Here is a 21,119-nt window from a genome sequence, read left to right as displayed (position 1 = left end):
TTTCTAATAAAACTACTAAGTGTGCAGATTCAAATAAAGACTCATTAGACGGTTTATGATGATTAAATATATCAAATGATCATATAATGATAAAGTTTCAAATGGTCTTATAACACATAGACACACTAGATGATTTATCAAGATGTTCCTGGAAAATCAACACGCTAAATGATATGACAATAAAAGGTTACATAAATGTCCCTAAAGGCACATCAAGTTAGATGTTCCCAAAGCTCAATGAAAGCTTCAGGAAACCGTGTCTATGGTCATACTATCACTCGTCTTTACATAATAGATGATCACTCGTCTTCTACTCATTAAATAATTTAACGTATCAGGGAGTGTCTATACTTGATTTTTACATTCTTAGAATACTTTCTGACACTGCTTAAATGCTTTTGAACCTTATTTGATGATCTTAATTCATATAAACCAAACTTTTCAAATAAGTAATTGATTCAACGAGTTTGAAAAGTTTTTGTGTTTGTGAAAGAAAATCAGATAAAACTCCAAATATTATATAATTAATGATTTATGAATGGAATACACTTTCTATATTGATTATAAATTGCTTCAGAGTTCAACTATGTCTTAAGGATTATATTTAAGACTATATTAAAAAGTTTCAAAATGAACAATGTATTATTGGAATTTTTTTTTATAAAAAAAACAGAGGCACGTTGATTTAATGAATTAAAGAGTTTTTCTGAAAAATATATTGTAAAAATATATCCAATTTGAATTTTGATTATATCTAAACGTATAAATTTTTTATTGTCTTGGAAATCATTTGAAAATGCATTTATAATTGAAATTAGAAGGTTAAGATAATTCAGAAATATAAGAGATGCTATTTTAGTGATACTCATTTATTATTATTATTATGATTATTATTATCTTTCATTCTCATAATATTTCAAGAAATTGATGAAGAAACTCAAAGATGTGTATGTAGTCCAAAGCTTAAGTTTCCAAATATAGCGTCTAACAAGATAAAGATGAAGCTAAAGAGCTAGCAATGAGAGATTAAAGAAATATCAAGCTATTGTGAATGAAGAAAAACATATAAAGAAATGTTTCAAAGTGAAAACAAGTGAAATAGACGTATTCAAGACTCATAACATAGCATTCCTTATTGAGCGTCTAATACGAGAAAGATAATGAATAGTGTTGCGAAATGAAGATTCGAGTCCAAAAATGTCAAAGTCTCAAGGTTAAGATTTTATACAGATAAAGAAACAATTTGAAAGTTCAAATATATATTTAAGACACATAGATTGCATCAGGGCAAAAGTTTCCTATTAGAATGTCTACTGCTCTAAAGAAGAAGCAACAAGACAAATTTCAACAGTTGATTGAGTTAAGAAGATTTAATGCTTCAACGTACACATTTGAAGAATAGAAGGAATCAATTTAAATTGTTCCACACGTTCAAGACGCGAAAGAAATCAATGTTCAAGAGTTTATATTTCAAGCCTTTAACGACTATGAGAAGAATTACTACACGTGAAGTTTCAACAGTCATATTCTGAAGGATATATAATGACCTTGAAGATGAAGAGAGAATATAGAAGAATACGAACAAGAGTATAGAAAATGACATATAAACACTATTGAAAAGTGATATACATTGTGTGTGAAAAGTTGTGCTTATACTATTTGTATCTACTATTGTAGAGCGTCTATTAAGTTGGATTGTGTGCTAACCATTTTAAATCCTTGACTCTATGAAGTATACCCAGTGAGCTTTCATTGTTATCTTTGTATAGAGTTTTTTTCTCATATTTTTAAGAGATCTTGATCTTAGGGGGAGATTAGGATTGATTTTTCTGGAGAGGTGTTGAATACTCATTCATAGAAAGGTGTTGAATACTTGTTCCCAAAGAGGTGTTAAAGTTTTTTATTCTTAAAGAGGTATTAAAACTCGTTGTACCTGGAGAGATTTAAGAATACTTGTCCTGGAGAGGTGTTAAAACTAGTTAGTGAAAATCTCTTAAGTGGGTTTACTTAAGGGTATTGAACGTAATCCAAGTTGTCAAGTGAACCAGTGTAAATCCTATGAATACTTCTCTATATCTTTTACTTATTAAATGTTGTATTTATTTCAATTGATCCTTGTTTGATTAAGTTTGATATCTATGTGAAAATTGAAGGATGATAATCTTAGGATAACCAATAAGGCTGGTGAATAAACTTAAGAGTCAACTTGCTTTCTCTATTGTTTTTTAACGTCTATTATATTTTCCTCCTGAACAATCACAAACCCCCTTTACTTTATTCATATTCGTGATCCCGATTTTTCATTAGGACTTTCATCATAAGTTATTTATCCTCTTATAGCAAGTTCATCCTTAGGCATGTGTTATGCCCCTTTTGTCCTACCTGTCAAGAGGTTGTCTCTTTCTTTTATTATATTTTTTGTGTCATCATTGAGCTAGGGATCAAGATGGGTCATGGCAACCATTTGAATCTTCCAACCGATTGACCTTTCGTTTGACAGGGTATTTTAAGCATAATTTTCAAACTTGCTACATAACACTCTTATGCCACCTTTTGATCGATGTGCAAAGTCACAATGTCTTTAGTTTCATATGGGAATTTCATGACAAAGTAAGGGGTTGACACTATGGCTCTAAGCTTGTTGAGCGAAGGTCAGCTAAAGAGGATGTTGTATGAAGTGTTAACGTAAAAACTGATGTGCCTAACCTTTACTATCTTGTACTTTCTACTCCCCTCACCAAATTTGATGTATAAGTTGATGTATCTTCGGGTATCCACACGCTCTCCCAAGAAGCCAACGGTTTACTCGTCATAAGGTATGATGGCATCCTTGACAGTCCCAACTTTTGGAAGGTTTTCCAATATAGGATGTCCACCAAGCTCCTCTGGTCTACTAATGTCTTCATTACTATGAAGTTGGTGAATTCGATCGTGATGATCATGGGATCATCATGGTTGGGGTCAATGGCCTGAAAGTCATTGTCATTGAAGCATGTTTCTCCTGGTTTTCCTGGCTGTGGCGTTGATAGATGTAATTGTTCGTAGGTGTCCCTTTTGGGAAGAATTTTTCGTCTCACCTTCTATGAATATGCTTAATATTATGTTGATGACGCCTCTCAAAGGCGTGCCTTGGTCATGGTCACAACTGCTTCCCTGTGCGCGGGGTGCCTGTTTTGGTCTTCTTGGTTGTTAATTACCCTAAAATGAGACTTCTTTTCATAATTCCTCTTCACGAATCAACAAAGGTGATCGACTTGTACCAACTCCTCTATATTTTCTTTGAGGGCCATGCATTCTTCAATGGTGTGGACGTAGTTGCGATGATAGTCGCAGTGCTTCATTTGATTGGCATTAGGCGGTGTATAGGTCTTCCTCGACGTTGATATTAATTAAAAGTTCAAAGCGTCCTCAAGAACTTGTGCCCCACTCAGTATTTAGGAGTGTGTATTTTGTGAAGCACTGAGGTTGAGGTACTTCTTTTTGTCTTTATAGAGGTGGAAACGACATGTGATTGTCCTTCTCCGATGATTTTCTATCGACGCCATCATCAGGTGCTTTCACTTTGTTATGGAATTTCCTTAGTTATTTTAGTTGCATAAACTTTCCAGCTCTTTGTCGTAATTCCTCTAATTCACAATTGACTTCACAAAATAGAGGCTATAAAAAATGGTAGTCCTGCCTTGAGTGTGATCATGTGGTGCATTGCCACCTCGGGATTGAGGGCGACCTACCTGAATCGCTCCATGAATGTGCATTGCAACTCTATTTTTTCTTGCCTTATGTTGACTAGTACAATGATGTTATGTGATGTGGCGTGCTTTGTTGTGAGTTGTGTTCTAAAATTAGCAACCAAGGTGTCGAAGCAATCCATCGAGTGTGATGGGAGACATGAGAACAAACTTAGGTCTACTCTTTTAGAGAGGTCGAGAAAACTTTGCACAAAAACGCATCATTGGTGGTGTATAAACTAACTTGTGTAACATATGTGTCGATGTGCTCCTCGGGGTCGGTAGTGCCATCATACTTGTCTAACATAAGGCTTTTGCATTTGCTTGGAAGAGAGGCTTCCATTATGGCTTCTATGAAGGGGGTATCGATGTGATGATGTTTCAAAGGTATTCATTGAAGCAAACACTTTAGTGTACACGTGGTGGGAGCCTATTAATCTCATGTGTTCTCTATTAAGTATTTAGATTGGAACCTATTGGGTCTGAAGATGTTTCAGTGGGTAGCAAAATCGTCCCATTGCTCACAGGTTTTTGTCTCATCCACATGTTTCCCATTCTCAAAGAATCTATCTCTTATGCATTTTTTCTCTTTAGTGATTCTAGCTCCTTTCTAAGTTTTACCATCATTGTCACTAGATCAGCATGATGGTTCTTGATTTCCTTTAGAATGCATTACCCGTCATGTTTCTTGTGGTTACCATGTGACTTTTTCACTAGAACTTTTTTTTGGCCTCACAGTGGGCACCTAAATTTTCTTGCTGTGATGTCTTTTATACTTATAACTTGATATTGGCTCTTGTTTCAATCTTCAACTCTTGATTTGTCCTTGGTTTTCGATCTTGGTAAAGTTACCTGCAATTGTACTCTTACGAATTCAAGTCAATTCTCAATTTAATTGGAGAGTGTAAGATCAATTACATATGTGTTTATCTATTTATATTAATTTGTTAGATTTCTCTATATATGAATGAGCATAGTAGTGCAAATAGTTCTAGTGTTGTCTTAATCATGATTTATGAATAATTATCATGTTGTGTTTATTAATTACGTAATTAAGTTATATTTATAATTATGCTGTGTTGGGAGCTGTTGTGGAGATGTCGAGACGCGATCTCGAATACTCCCATAACACAAATATAAAGTACATTTAAAATCTTCGGATCAAATCAGCATTTCCGACCGATAAGAAAGACTTTCACATTCAAAAGTAAATTTTTTTCTTCAAATTTTGCAGGCCCGGGATCAAAGCGGGGAGGGGCTGAATCTACATGAAACTAAACAAAATTGAGTTGTCGCTACAACGTTACAACATAAGACGCACACAAAATTAACGTTAAGGAGGTGAAGAGCAATGTTCTTGAATAAACCAACAGAACCCAACAGACCCAGAATCCATTTTTGACAAGTTGTCAAAGGTTAACACGAAAAGCGAGGAATGAGTTCAGAGACGGGAAGGAGGTGACGCCGGAAAGACTGAAGAAGAAGAGGTTTTGTGATTATGAGAATCGGAAGAAGACTCAGGAGCACACATGAAACAAGCAACCACCATTTTTAGGATCCTCTTCAGAACTTGACCCCTTTCAGGGATCAATCTGGGTGGTGATGCAGCCATATGTTCCAAAAAACGGTGATCGGAAAATGAAGATTGAAATGGAAAGTAAGTGAAGGGTGAGCAGTGCCGACGTTGGTATAAATAAGATGTGTTTGGACCGCGTGAACCGAGTGGGATGGTGCGCGTATCCAGATTTTTTATCTTACTGAAATTATTTACAACTTATTGAGAAGAGAAGACTCATTCCAAAGGTAGAAGTAAGTGGTTAGCTTAAGGCATTGAGCTAAAAATTTAAGGCACAAGCTCAACGCTGTGTTCTTTTTGGATTTGAATGGGTCTGTGCTTCGTGTTCGAGGCCTCAGGGTACAATCAACAACACCGAACACGGTTGCTTTTATGATCTTGAAATTCAAGCATTAATTGGGGTACCCAAAAGGAATCTAGATAGTACTTGCTTTGAACAAGTCATGCTCATGCCTTCCTTTTCTTTTCTATTTACTACTTTTCAAGGTGCCTAATACTTTCAATTATAGTTTCACTTTATCTATAACTTACTACTTTTGTCTTCTATTACTATAAAACATTACACCCACATATACATATATGCACCCAAAATACTAAACAACATTTCAGAGTAAAAATTTAAAATTTTACATATGTTATTTTACTAGTTTTTTTTTTTTTTTATAAAGTTTTCGTGTTAGGCATCACTATACAACTTGACATCTCAGCTAAGCTGACACCTTAAGTAACAACAATCATCTGCCATCACATGAAAAAAAAAATATTATTAAGAAAAGAAAAAAGAAAGAAAATACAAAAATATGGGGGGACTAGACCAAAACCCATATGTTAACACAAACGATACATAGGTAGATTATACCTATTCATAAAGAATTCTAAGAACAGACTAGCTGGGAGTCTATTATACCAATGAAAAGATTCTCTATGAATAAATCCTAAATTAGTCAACTTATCAGTACACGCATTCCCTTCACGAAAAATATGAGTTACCCTAAACCTGATTGTCCCACAAAAATTAAGACAAGTATTCCATCGATTCTGAAGCATCCACGGAACATTAGTCCTAGCAGTAAACGCAGCACAAACCAACGCAAAATCACATTCAAGCCAGACATTAGTAAGTCCCATTTTTTGAGCTTCCTCCATAGCATGTATAACTCCATAAAACTCAGCAACCAAAGCAGTTTGAACTTCAAGAAACGCTGAAAAAGCACCAATAAATTCTCCCATACTCCCACGAAAAATACCTCCACAAGTAGCAAGACCAGGATACCCGTAGCAGCCCCATCAGTATTAATTTTGACCCAGCCTGGTGAAGGAAATTCCCATCTAATAGGAAGAGGACGAAGAACTTTACCACTACGAGTCTTAATACCGAAAAACTTAATCACGTTGAAGTCCAACATATCATTCTTCATTGAAGCTTTAGACGAATTTCCCACTAGACAAGTTAAATCTTTAATTATCTAGTTAACAAGAGAAAGGTGTTTATGTTTTTAATTATCATATATGTAGTACGAGTCAAAGTGTTGTCATTGTCATATTTTTAGAATTTTTTTTGCTGTTTGAGTAAAAGTTTAGGTCTTTACTTTTGCAGTGGGATGTTATTTGGAAGATAGCATGATTCTATTACAACAACCAAGATGATGGGTAAACACCAGCTGGCCTAGGTCAATTGTAAAGTGTGCATTAAACTTTAAAATAAAAGTGAAAGCACCACATGAAAATGTGTGTGAATACAACATACAAGGTCGCGTGTACATATTGATTATTTAGAGTTTTTTTAACTAAAGTATGGTAATTTTATTTACTGAAATGATATTATTTTATTCAAAATATATATTAATTAGGTTTAATCGTATCAATGACAATTTTTATATGAAGAAATCATATAATTATGATACGATTTTTGCTATCTCATATAATTATGATATGACTTTAGTAATGTCATGTAATTGACACGATTTTGTGTTGAGATGTCATGATAATTTAAAATAATTTTTATTTTGATTTTTTTTATAAATATAGTTGTATATAGGTAATACAACTTTAGGATAATTAAGTTTGAATTGATATGTAATATCTTTATAATATTTATATAATATAAGTTAAAGTAAATAGTAGATAAATTTTATGTAAATAACTATATTTAATTATAACTTAAATGAATTAAAATTATGTATTAAACAGTAATAAATTATATAATATCTTGATTTTTTATTTGATAAGTAAATTTTATGTAAAAATTTGTTTTAGAAAAAAGGTTCTTTAGTATTATACTGTTTCATATTTGGATATCATTAAACTTTTTTATATGACTGTCTAAACAAGAAATTATTATTGTGCATTTAGAAAACTTTATTAATTAAAATTATTAAACATGGATGATAAATCAAAGCAAAACAACAAACTAACAGTTCATGTATCACTACTACTATAATTTTCATAAATAAAACTTCAAAAGCTGCAATACATACATACTGCAACTGAGTTACCATAATCACTTAAAAAAACAGGTATTATTGACTGATACCGTCGAAAATTAATAATATTATTAATTATTATTAATATTTCAAAAAAATTATCATTACTATTATTTTCAATTACAAGTACTGTTTATTATTATTTATTAGGAATTTGAACCCAAGTCCATACGGTAACAATTAGGCCAAGACTATTTAATTATTATATTACAATTTTTGTTATTCTTATTATATTATTAGTATTGTAATTATTATTACTATTATTATTATTATAAATAATAATAATAATAATATTTATTACTATTATTATTATTATAAATAATAATAATAATAATATTTATTATTATTATTATTATTATTAATTTTATTATTAATAATATTAATTTTATTATTAATAATATTAATATTATTATTGATAATTATTATCAATACTATTAATAATATTATTTTAATTACTATTAATATTAAAATTATTATTAATAATATTAATTAATTATTACTATTAATATAAAATTTATCTACTATTTATATTAATTAATATTTTATATATTAATATTTTTATTCAAAACATGTATTTAAATAAAATAAAATAAATATTAATATGACATAATGATACAAATTTATTTAATCAATTTTTTTTATTAACCAAAATGGTTCCAAATTACGTGAATTCATTGTCAATACTATAAATTTAAATTATATTATTATGACATAATTTCATATAATTTTTTATAAATAGGTATAGTTTTTGTTAGCATATGAGTTTTAGTCTAGTTCTTCTATATTTTTAATTTTTTTTTAATAATATTTTTTTATGTGATTACATATGATTATTGTTATTTGAGATGTCAGTCTAGTTAAGATGGTTGAATAGTAATGTCTATGAAAGTTTTTATAAAAAAATATGACATAATTTCATATGATAAAAATCATACACCGTTACATAACTTTTTATATTAAAATTTTGTTACATTGATATAATTGCTTTTACTTCATAATTTTTTTTAAAATAAATTTATTTTAATAAAAATATAGTAAAATTGCTCCACTTTTATATATATATATATATATATATATATAAAGCATTTTAGACTTTTTCCAACTTTTTAAAGCATATTCAAATGTTAAACCTTCTATCATGGTGGATTCACAATCTCTATACCTAGATTATATTTAAAAGATAAACAAACATGCCTTTTAAAGTCAATACGTCTATTAAACTAATTTTTATTTATTTTGAAATTTCATTTATAGTTTCAAAATTATGGCTCTTATTTCTCATATGAACTATAGCTTTCACTTGAGTCTGGTCACGGTCCTTTTATGTTTGTTGTTATATGAAACTTGTGTGATGTCTCCTCAATTGGATACAAGAACAAAATCGGTAAAATAATTAACTAAATGTAGGATTATAGTTTTTAATACTGTAAGGTTATTTTGTATAATTTTAGAAATGTAATATTTTTAAAATCTAATATAATTGAAAAAATAATAATTAATATTGTTTTCAACTTTGAAAATAATGATTAAATAGAAAAATGAAAATAAAAATATGATTGTTAAAACAGAAACACAGAATATGAAATATATGCAATGTCTCATACTTGTTGAAAATAAAAAATTATAAAATGAATATATTAAATGCAGGTTCTCTTTAATAGTTTCACTTGTGATTTATATATAATTTTATTTTTTTATCGGGAGTATTACATTCTTTTTATTCAAAGTTGGCTAGTCTGTCTAGATCTAAGTCTATATTCCATGGTTTCTATATGTGCAACTTGGTGATGTTTCAGGAGAAAAGAATAAAATAATTTATTGTGTAAGTTATCTTCATTAATTTTGCATAAGAGGAGTAATGACTACTGATATTCGAATAATCAAATAATATCGCAATTAAATTAGGATAAAATAACAAGAATTTACATAATTTTTTGCGTCAAAAATTCTAAGTAGATACATAAAAAATTACGGGAAAGATATAGATATTTATAAAGTAAGAGATATATTATAATCTCTATTTATATATAAGATAGAGCAACTATACATGTAATTTGTTTATAACAGGAAATACTATTATAAAGAGGTGTAAGAACATTCACATTTACAAAAATATCGTTATACAAACATTGTTAATAAAAAAATTGAAAATGGATTTGAACCGTCATTATATCTATTGTTGTTGTTTGTCTATTCTACAACTTTCATACAAGGCATTATGATAACAGGCTGTTCTTATATCCCTTGGTGTTTCTCTTTTAAAAATCTAGCTTTACAAAGTAAATAAACGACGATGACATATAAATGTCATTGTTGATTAAGCATAATAATGATGGGTGGTGTTATCATTACAAAAATTCTTTATTTTATTAGGAGTTTGGTAACTGACAATAAGGTAAAAGGTAAGCATTTATTGAATTTTTTTTGTCCCTATTAAAACCGTGTTTTAATAAATTGTATTAAAAGAATTATTATTTTAAACTTTTATTTAAGGAAGGGCGGAACCAAATTTTTTTACAAACTTCAAGTTCACATATAGTGTGGTTTTAGGCAAATCATACAGTTCATGTTTATATAGGATGCGAGCTATGAAGACTACTTGCATTTGAGTTTGCATAGGAACTTTTCGTTATAATTTCTTTATCTCATGTAATTTCTTCATCTCTTAATCCATAATTTCTCTTATGATCTCCTTATCTCAAAAGTGTCTATTTGATTTTTCAAAATTGATTATAACTTTTGTGACTAATTGTTAGTGTGTTGTTTGTTTTTATAAACAAACTATTTTCAAGTGGTGCAAGCATTTTTGTTCCAGATTGTGGTGCATTTTAGTTTTGGGAACTACAGTGCATTTCGTGGTGCCTCCAGTCTTTTCAGTTCGTCTCTAGTTTATGTCATGTATTTGTGAATCTTTTAATTGTTGTCTCTGAAATGCACGTATATGATCGTCCAACAAATGAAAATAGAGAAATACTCAATCATTTTTTTTACAAATGAAATGCGAGAAAAAGAAATAAATTATTTAACTATCAAAGGGGTTAGATAGAAATACTTATATGAATCTTCATCAGAACTTGTAACACCCCTAACTATTACAATACCGGTTCTACATAATTCTATACAAGCTTACAGTTTTTCAAAATATTCCTAATACATGATTAGGATTTATAGAAATACAAATATTTACATATCCACAACTCAAAATAAAACTCTGTAACCTCTAAGGTTCTCATGCACTTGTATGGTCATCTGCTCGTGTACATAGTACAGTCATCGCAGTTCAAACACAGCAAGAAAAGCAAGGGTAAGCGACTAAAAATATAATTTTATAATATACACACTTAAATCCAAAGAGAAAACCAAATTACATGATCAATTTATCAAATTATTCAATTTTCTTCAAATCTCAACAATAAACAATTACATAGATCTCACATGGATCTACACATCCAGAATATTCAACAAACAACGTCTTCCGGAAGACCCGTATTAAGTAAGTCCTACCAGAGACTAACACCTGATCCAAAGATTACCAGCGAATCCAACAGAAAGGATCAGGGTAAGTTCAATACAACCCAAGCCGTGCATCTCATATGTCACGGTGTGCATGGACTCCCCCATCAGCTTCTCACCACCTGATATCTTAGTCTATGTGACTTAGATCATCAGTGAAGCTCGGAGATCTCTGTTACCACATAGGCATTAATACTTAATACACAGCAAACATCAGTCCATACATTATCCTGACATCAATACTTAATACACAGCTAACATCAGTCCATACATTATCCCAAATGTATGAATTCAATTCCAGATTATTCATCATACAATATCATTCCAAACAAGATCCACAACATTCAAAAGCGTAATTAACATAAGAAAACAACACCTTAAATATTAAACCATCAAAATCTAATATTTTTACAAATTTAAATAATATATAAACAAACAACATCCCTGCAAGAGAAATTGAATATTGGGACCACGTCCCTTCCGCATTCAGATCTTCTATCCTAGGGTGCTATTAAAAATTAAATTTAGCTTCCCTTACCTCAATTGCTTGCTTTCCAAGCAACTTTTAGAATTTTATTCCCCACCGTTCGGATAAGCTTCAAGATTTACGGGCCTAATGCAAATTATCCAAACATAACAAAATTTCAGTATATAGTAGAATAAGTTGAGAGGATTAAACTTCTCAACTGACCCCACCAAGATTGATGACTAAATCCTAAGGAAAAACAGAGAACAAAGGATATTTAGAGTAAAAATGAACTTACTCTGTTTGAAAATCTGATCGGGTAGAAATGTTCCTTAACTCTTCTGCTATAGAGTGATATGATTAGATTCTAAAATAGATGAGGTATAGAGTGAGAAATTTAGAGAGAAGGTAGAAGGGAGAGATGGAGAGAGAAAGAGAAAGAAGTTTCGTGTGTGTGTGGGGGCAGGGGTTTGGCTTTTTCTTCTTTATTTTTTTTTTTTTGTTTACGCTGTTACAGAACTTGCCCACTATTTTTGCATTTCTCAAAACTCTGAATATTTGCTGGATTTGTTCCTTTAATTTTATATTTTTTCATTGTGAGTATCTTTATATTCCTGTTTTCCTTTTGGGTAGAAGATAGAATGTAGATAAATAATTATTTTTTAATAATGTTCATGAGCTAAAAATATCAAATAGTTTAATTGATTATTTTGATATTCATTGTTGGTAATGGCAGTGGTGTAGCGCCATTGCTATAATTGTGTGGTGGATTTTTAACCTACTACCATAGCTAATTTGCAAATGGTGGCTCACAATGATGTACTATTTGCCACAATGATGTATTTACATGACAAATTCTTTACCTTCCTACCATATTTTGTTGAAAGTTTCCTTAAATGGATAATTTGTTCATATGGTGTTAAACAACTGGTACAGTGATGATATAGTGTTATTGCACTGCAGAAGTTCTCAAATTTTCATTTGTAAGTATGTGTATTATTGCAACTGCTATCATTGTTATGGTTTTGGCATTATCCTATATCATTGGTTTCTCTTGAGTCTTCAGCCAATTAAACTTTAGTTAATATGTTAGTTTATATGTATTTTAGTTTAATGTGCTACACACAACTTATATTTTTTATAATACATAATTGATATATATATATATATATATATTACATATTTAAACCATTATGTGGTTTTCTCTTTGTGCACATGATATAAGAATGTTGTTGGCTTTCGACCATTTTCTGCAGCTGAGAAGTGTTATTATGGAAAAATGGTTATTGTTTTTTGGTAGTGGAAAGATCGTTTGGCAGGGGCCTTAAAGGAAATACAGTCAGAAGGAAAGGAAGACTGAGTGTTCCACCTAGTCTCAACTAGTAATGGAGCATGGAGAGAGAAGGATGATCGACCTGTTATCAAGGTAAGCACCACCTCTTCCTGAGAAGTTTATTAATTTTACTATTTGATAAAAATCATATTTCAATAATATTTCATATTAAAAGGCACACACTTATGGATATTTATTGATAAAATAACTATAATTTAACCCTTAATTTATGAATTTAAATTTTTTTACATATTTTGTGATTATAATATGAATAAGAATTATTTATTCTCAAATTTGTGTTAATTTTAGGATTTTAGGGAGAAATGGAGATGAAAGGGCTAAAGGAGAATAGACAAGATTAAGAGGGAAAGTTCAAAACTCGTCCTAACTCGTCTAAGTTAAATCACTCTAGAGGAACTGACCCAAGCGAGTCCCAATCTCGCTCATGCGAGATCACTTCAGAGAAGCTGGACTTTTTCTCGTCCAACTCGCCCAAGCAAGTTGTAGCTCACCTATATGAGAAGTCACTTAGCCCAAGCTCAATTAGGTTAAATATGAGGCGTGAGACATAACGTTGGGAGAATAGAAGGAGATAGAAAACCCTAAAGGAGACAGTTGTCAAGGAGAAAACTCCTGGATTTTCTTTTCTTGTTTTCCATGCTTGTAATGGTCAACATGAGTGACTAATTTTATCCTTTGAGATTGAGAGTAATCTATTCAGACTCTTATGAATTGAGGTAATATTTAAACATAATATTTTGTTCTTGATTGATGATTGGTATTGTCAATTTATTTTTAACGCTTTTGATCCTTAGATTTGACTGAAAAATACTTCTAAGCATCTGATTTAAATGATAATGCTTAACATATTTGAATGTTAGGAATAAATTTGAAATGTTAATTTCCATCAACATTTGTTTGTAACGATAAGGAGTTTTTATAAATATGTGAGGAATCGATATTTAGAAGATTGTCTTAATAATTTTATATGCGAGGGATCAATATAAATGAATTTTATATGGCGATCAATATCAATCAAAGATAGAATATTACATGTTTTTCAAAATACAAAAGAATAAGAAGGATGAACCACAATCCCAATTTTTCTGTTGAATCAAACAACTTTTTACTTTGCTTTATTTACATTCTTGCAATCTCATACACAACAAACATCCAACAAATTTTTACTTACTATTTTCTATTTAGTGAATATGGTACTTGAGAACTCAATTGTTCCTTATGGTTTCGATATCTGTCCTCAGTGATAAGTTTATTACTTTTGACACGATACATTTACCGTAAAATAGTCATCACTATTACTAATTATTCTTCTGTTTCTTACATATTTAATCTCTAAACATGTAAGTATGGAGGTTGTGTATAGATTGGATGGAATATTAGTTGTATGCGTATATATAGATAGACAATTAAATTGATAGTTTCAATTTCTATTTTTTGTTTACAAAAGACATAGATGGTACTCTTTTTGAAATTTTATTTTCATGTGGGTTTTGAATATTGAATATTAAATAATTATTTTAAATAATCATTTTATTTCTTAATATAGAATAAAAAATAAAGCATCTAACATTAGGGAAAAAAAAAGTCTTAAAAAAAATGAGTTGGACACGAATAATGCTCCTTCTTGGAGTAAGAATACTAGTATAAATTAATTAACAATTAAGACACAAATCAAAATTTTCAAAACAATTATTGGAACTTGTTTTTGCTATATATTCTCTTATAACCTTAGCATACCATTTACGCCCCTTATTATTAGAAATGACTTTTTATTGTTTATCTATTTAAAAAAATGTGATTATACCTTTAATAATATTTAAATGAACACATAATTTTAAAATAATTACTAGAATTTTAACTTGAGCAATATACAAGACAAATATTTATTTGATTGAATTATATAAAATTTAAAATTTATGATAAACATAAGGAGAAGATATATAGATTAAAATAAGTATATTGGATAAGGACATTTCTTGGATTTTTTTCAACCATAATATTTTAGGAATTGTAATGATTTTTTAGTTTTTATAAAATTATTTTTTATATTTATCTATTTATTAATAATTAAAATATCACTTATAAAAAAATCATTAAATAAAAATTAATTTTAAATATAAAAAATAATTAATCACTATATTGAATATAACTTAGATATTATTTTAAAGACTAGTAAAATTATTAGTATCTAAAGAAATTTATATTATTAATAAAAATTTTAAATTAATTTTTAAATTGATATCTAATTAAGTACTAAAATTTTATTTATCAACTATTTTATATTCTAAAGTTGGTAGTTAAAACATTGATAATAATGAGTTAACAATTTAGAAATTATAGCTTACAATTTTTATTAATAATAGAGACTACTTTAGATACTAATAATTTTATTAATTTCTAAATATTATTTAATTTAGTCAATAATAACTAATTATTTATAATTTTTTAAATTATTTTTTATTTAATAATTTCTTAATTAAATTATTTATCATAAATCATAAACATAAGTTATGCGTTCAAATAGTTATTTTTTATATATTTTAAATTATAATATAAGATATATTAAAAATATTTATGATAAATTTTATCTATATAAATTAAATATTTAGTTTATACATTGTACCTGCCCTAAAATACTGGTCAGTTAATGAATTTAATATTTTTTTAAAATTAATTTGATATTTGACTTATGACAACCCACTACACTCACAAAGCTAGAAGGAAGAGTAACTAATTATGGAGTTTGAAACTTTTCAAATAGCGACTCAATTAAGGTAGAAAAAAAATGTGGAATGAGTGTTTAAAGAGTTTTCTGGAAAAATATGTTGTTTGGTTAAATAACTTGAGAAGAAACTAAAATTTTAAGATTTTATAAGAATAATTGGATTATTTAAAATGAGATAATTTCAAATTCTATTAAAAAAAATAAGTATTTGAATTTTTGATATTCTCAAACTCTTTTGTCTTCATATTCTTTTCTTAGCTCAATAGTCTTCATATTTTTTTTTTTCAACTCGAATTTAGTTCTCATTAATTTTGAGTAGGGTATGGCCAATTTGACTAATAACAAAATATTAATAGAATGATTACTTTTCAATTGACGTGGATTAATATTTTTTTTATTGATTTTGATAAGAATTTTTTTATTTAATTTATTAGGATAAATCTATCTTTTGTGTTTGAAATTAGTCCAAGTTTTCTCAGTCAATATTATGAAGGTTATTTTTTTTATAATATAAATATGAACTAGATTTTTTCTATTGATGTTTGCTGTTGTTATTTTTTATGTCTAAAATAATTATTTTTTATCATCAACACCAATATTATTTTTTTTATTAATAGTTTGTTAGAATTTTTTTAATATTAACTAGGAATACTTTCACCAAACATTACTAGGATTATTTTCGACTAATGTTAAAAATAGAATAATTTTTCAATTGAAATCCATTGAAAATCAGATAAAAAAACTCTAGTCAACAATCTCAATAAAATATTCTTAATGATATCTAAGTAAATTAGGTTGAATTAGTCCACTCAAATTATGTCAACCATTTAATTTTGCGTACCATATTACCATTTTATCTTTGAAACTAAACCTCCGTTAAGAGCAATTTTGCGTGATTTTTTTTTATATCTCTAAAAAATCTATACTATTTTTCTTGTTTTTTTTAGTTATTGTCAACGTGAACAAAATAAAAAGTGAAAAAACTTTATCATGTTAATCTTAATTAATTTTGATTGAAAAATAATATTAGAAAAATCGACTAAAAATTATGAATATTAATAATTTTTTAATATTTAAATAATTTATTTCATATTTGATGACTGTTAAAGTAATTTATCAAAAAAATGAATAAACTTGAACTATCTCCTTTAAACAAAATATTTTTTAAAAAAAATAATTAAAATAAAATAAAATAATATCAATAATTTTGAATTTTATCTAAATTCAATGTTAGAGATAAATGACTATGTGGACAAAAGTATTAATTCACTCTAACTATATTATAATTCAATAAACACAATGAATTATATTTTTGGAGAGTAAATATACCATTAATAAAAGTAATAATAGTAAAAAAAATCGGGAACGAGATTGGAGAGAGTATCGCCAACTGTTCTTCTTCTGCCTCGTTAATCTTTTGCAGAAGCAGTTAGGAAATTTCACCGATTTCTGGTGTCGATGATGCATTAACAGTGGGTATTCTTGCTGCGATTGCTTGTGGGGATCAATTTCTGAACACAGGAACGTAAATTTACGAAACTCAAAACCTAAATTGAAGATTTGGGGGTTTTAGGGTTTCCTGGCGGCAGCGGAACTGGAGGTGCGGCGGTGCTACAGTGGGAGACACAGTGGCTCGCTGGTGGTGCGAGAGCTGTAGAAGACGACGTGGTGCGGGTCCTGTGCAGCAGAGGCGTTTGCGCGACGACGTCGACGGAGTGCGGTGGTTGTTGGGCTGGTGCGAGGCGTCCGGTGCGGCCGACGGCGGTGACTGCAGAGGTGGTGGCTCGCGCGACAGCGAAGGCGGTCGCTATTCCGTGTGTCTTGCGGAAGTTCTTGGCGGCAACTTGTTAGCCTTTTAAAATGGCGGAGGGCTCTGCGGGTTTCCTCATTCCATGGACTTGTTTGATGGATCGAAAAGTATGTCCTGATAATAAAGTATATTTTATGTCCGGTCAAAGGAAGACTTTTGCTCAGGCTTTGGGAAATACATGTGACATTCCTTTGTCCCAGCTCCCTACCCCTTGTATTAAGGGTGACATGATTGCTGTCCGGATTGATGAGGCAGATTACTTGGCTGGTCTTGAGGATTGCAAAACCCATCTTCATGGTCGGGTTATTCTATCTAAGGGGGATAAACCTCTCACACACCTGGATTTAACTAAAAAGTTGCAGCTGGTGTGGAAAACTCTTGGACCATGGAAAGCAATTCCTTTTGGAAAGGGTTTCTATGAGTTTGAGTTCGCTTCTATAGAGGACATGCGATGGGCTCTCGGGATGGGTTCCCTGAAGTTATCTCCTGGTTTATTGAGACTGTTTGCCTGGACAAAAGACTTTGTCCCAGCTACCATGAGGAGTACCAAAGCTCAGACCTAGGTTAGAATTTACCATTTGCCTTTGGAGTATTGGAAACCAAGGACAATATTTTCCATCGTCAGAGGCCTTGGTACTCCTTTGTCTTTGGATGAGCATACTATGAGAAAGAATAGGGGTATGTTTGCTAGAGTGCTGGTGGATATTGATATGTTGTCCCCTCTTCCTGATCATCTCTTGGTTGAACGTCCAGACTTTGCTTTTGTAGCTGGTGTGGAATATGAATGGCTCCCTCCATTTTGCTCTCATTGTAAGATGATTGGGCACGAGCTTGCTCAATGTCGAGTGATCCATGACCAGGGTCGTGTTCCTGGGCCTCAACATAAACCTTCTCAGAAGACACCTTCTGATGAACAGGAACAAGGGAGGACCACGATTCCAAACCAACGTAAAGAATATCGGCAAAAAGATCTGCAGACGAAGCTCTTAGAAGGTCCCATTGTTAATTTGAAAGTTGATGCTACTGGTGGGGTTAATGTAGGGTCACCCTTGGGTCACCTTGCTGATAAAACAAATGGATGGGAGGATGATTTTGCAGATATGCCTCCTCTTGAGGATGCTTCAGATCATGATAGGTCCTCACCCAAGCAGGGGTTGTCCACTCCCACTTTGGACTCACTTGCTGTTATGCAAGCTAAGGACTCAGAGTCACATTCAACGACTCTTATTGATGGTCATCATGTGGAGGCCTCTGCTCCTGTGATTGTACCATCTCCGTTGCGTACTACCTCTCCTCGGAAGGCTAAATCACATGCAGATACTAATCCTAATGTGGAGGTCTCTGCTATTGTGACTGTACCATCTCAGTCGCCTCATACCTCCCCTCAGAAGGCTAAATATATTGGGGATGTTAAAGCAATATCGTTGGTCCTTCAAAATCACTTTTCCTCTCTTGATGCTTTGGAAACTACAGATGTGGGAGGTGATTCTCATATGGGAGCGTCAACTATTCCGCCTACCACTGTTGGAATTAATTCTGATCATATTGAAAATCAGGTTGTTTCAAAATTTTGGGCTGACTCTAATGACATGGAGGATTCTGACAGTGATAATGGGGAGGAAACAGTTCGCACTAAAAGAATTCCAGGGAGACCACCTAAGGGGACTGGTAAATCCAAGAAAACTACTAAGGCAGTTCTCTCTACAACGTCGCAATGAAGGTCTCTTCATTTTTTTGGAATGTCAGAGGATTGGGAAACCACAAAACTGTGGAGATGTTGCTTAGTTTACTTAATCTACATAAACCTCTCTTGGTTTTTCTTGCGGAACCCATGATGTCGTACACTAATGCTTTCGATGTCCTTTTCAAATCTGTTAATATGCATTTGGTGGCTACGTCTCCTATTGTTAATAAAGTTGCTAAGCTTTGGTGTTTGTCGGTTCCTAATCTTGTCCAAAATTTCTTGGTTCATGCTCAATTTATCTCTGTAACTTGTCTTCTACAGGATAAAAGTTTTAGCTTTGCAGGTGTTTATGGTGCTAACACATACTTGTCTAGACGATTTTTGTGGAGGGATCTTAGTTTCTTTACAGGGCCTTGGTGTATTCTGGGAGATTTTAATGCTGTGCTCTCGGCGGATGACTGTAAAGGGGGGGTGGCTCCTAATCAGGTTTCTTGTAATGAATTCCTGAACTGGATTAACACTAATGACCTTTCTTGTATGCCTTGTCTTGTTATACTTGGTGTAACGGAAGGAGAGGGTTGCATAGAATTCATAGAAGACTGGATAGGGCTTTATGTAATGGAGTGTGTCTGGATGAATGAGATTCTTGTACTTATCAGGTTCTTGTTAAAAATTGTTCTGATCATTCCCCTATTCTTGCTAGTCTTGCTAGTAATTCTTTGCGGAAGGTTAGCACTTTTCGTTTCTTTTCTATGTGGCTTCAGGACACTTCGTGTATGAAGCTTATTCATGATTCTTGGGCTAATAAGGTTGTTGGTTGTCCTATGTTTATCTTGCAACATAAGTTAAAAAGGTTGAAACTTGAGCTCCGAGATTGGAATAAAAATTCTTTTGGTAATGTTCACAATGCAGTTCTTTTTAAGCAGGGTATCCTCCTTGGTATTCAAAAAAACTTAGAGACTGCTAGTTTGTCTGATAGTGATGGGCTTCTTTGTCAAGAAAAGATTGCTAAGGAGGAGCTTGATCATGCTCTTCACTGTCAATATTTGTTTTGGAAAGAAAGGGCTAAGATGTTATGGTTCAAGGATGGAGATCGTAATACCGCTTTTTTCCATGCTGTGGTCAAAAGGAGAAATAATTCTAGTGGGATTCATCGTCTACGGATTGATAATGAGGTTACGGAGGATCCTAAAATCATTGAGGATCATATTTTGGACTTTTATAAAAATCTTTATGCTGAGTCTATTTCTAATGTTCTGGATACTGATAATATGGAAGATTTTATTGGTACTTATATTCCTGTGATGGTTTCCTCTGAGGAGAATATGATGTTGATTAAATGTCCTGATTTTTCTGAAATCAAGAATGCTGTTTTTAATCTTAACGGTAATAGTGCTCCTGGTCCTGATGGTTTTGGTGGTGTTTTCTATCATTCTTGCTGGGAAATTATTGGGACAGATGTTTGTAATGATGTTCAACAGTTCTTTAAACAAAATTGGGTTCTCCCTGGAATGAACAGTAATGTGGTATCTCTTATTCCTAAGATTCAGGGTGCTGATTCCATTAAAGATTACAGGCCAATTGCTGTTGCTAATTTCAAATTTAAAATTATTTCCAAGATACTGGCGGATAGGCTTGCTCTTGTGGCTGCTAGAATCATTTCTCCTAATCAATATGGGTTTGTGCAGGGTAGACAGATACAGGATTGCATTGGTATTGCTTCTGAAGCTATTAACATGCTTTCTAAAGAGGTTAGAGGAGGTAATGTGGCTTACAAAGT

The 21,119-nt window shown here is 31.1% G+C and overlaps 1 protein-coding gene across 1 annotated transcript; it reads left to right on the top strand.

Annotated features, from left to right (window-relative positions):
• Positions 1-17,705: 17,705 nt before the first annotated feature.
• On the top strand, positions 17,706-18,218 carry LOC137809403 (uncharacterized). The gene has a single exon (XM_068610522.1). The coding sequence runs from the start codon at positions 17,706-17,708 to the stop codon at positions 18,216-18,218; it is 513 nt and encodes a 170-aa protein (XP_068466623.1).
• The last annotated feature ends 2,901 nt before the right edge of the window (positions 18,219-21,119 follow it).

This window comes from Phaseolus vulgaris, chromosome 2 (genome assembly GCF_000499845.2).
Source record: "Phaseolus vulgaris cultivar G19833 chromosome 2, P. vulgaris v2.0, whole genome shotgun sequence".
NCBI lineage: Eukaryota > Viridiplantae > Streptophyta > Magnoliopsida > Fabales > Fabaceae > Phaseolus > Phaseolus vulgaris.
This window is presented reverse-complemented; position numbering and strand designations above follow the sequence as displayed.

Bases quoted from the DNA above. Each gene is read 5' to 3' on its own strand.
- LOC137809403 (XM_068610522.1), top strand. From the start codon at position 17,706: ATGGCGGAGGGCTCTGCGGGTTTCCTCATTCCATGGACTTGTTTGATG.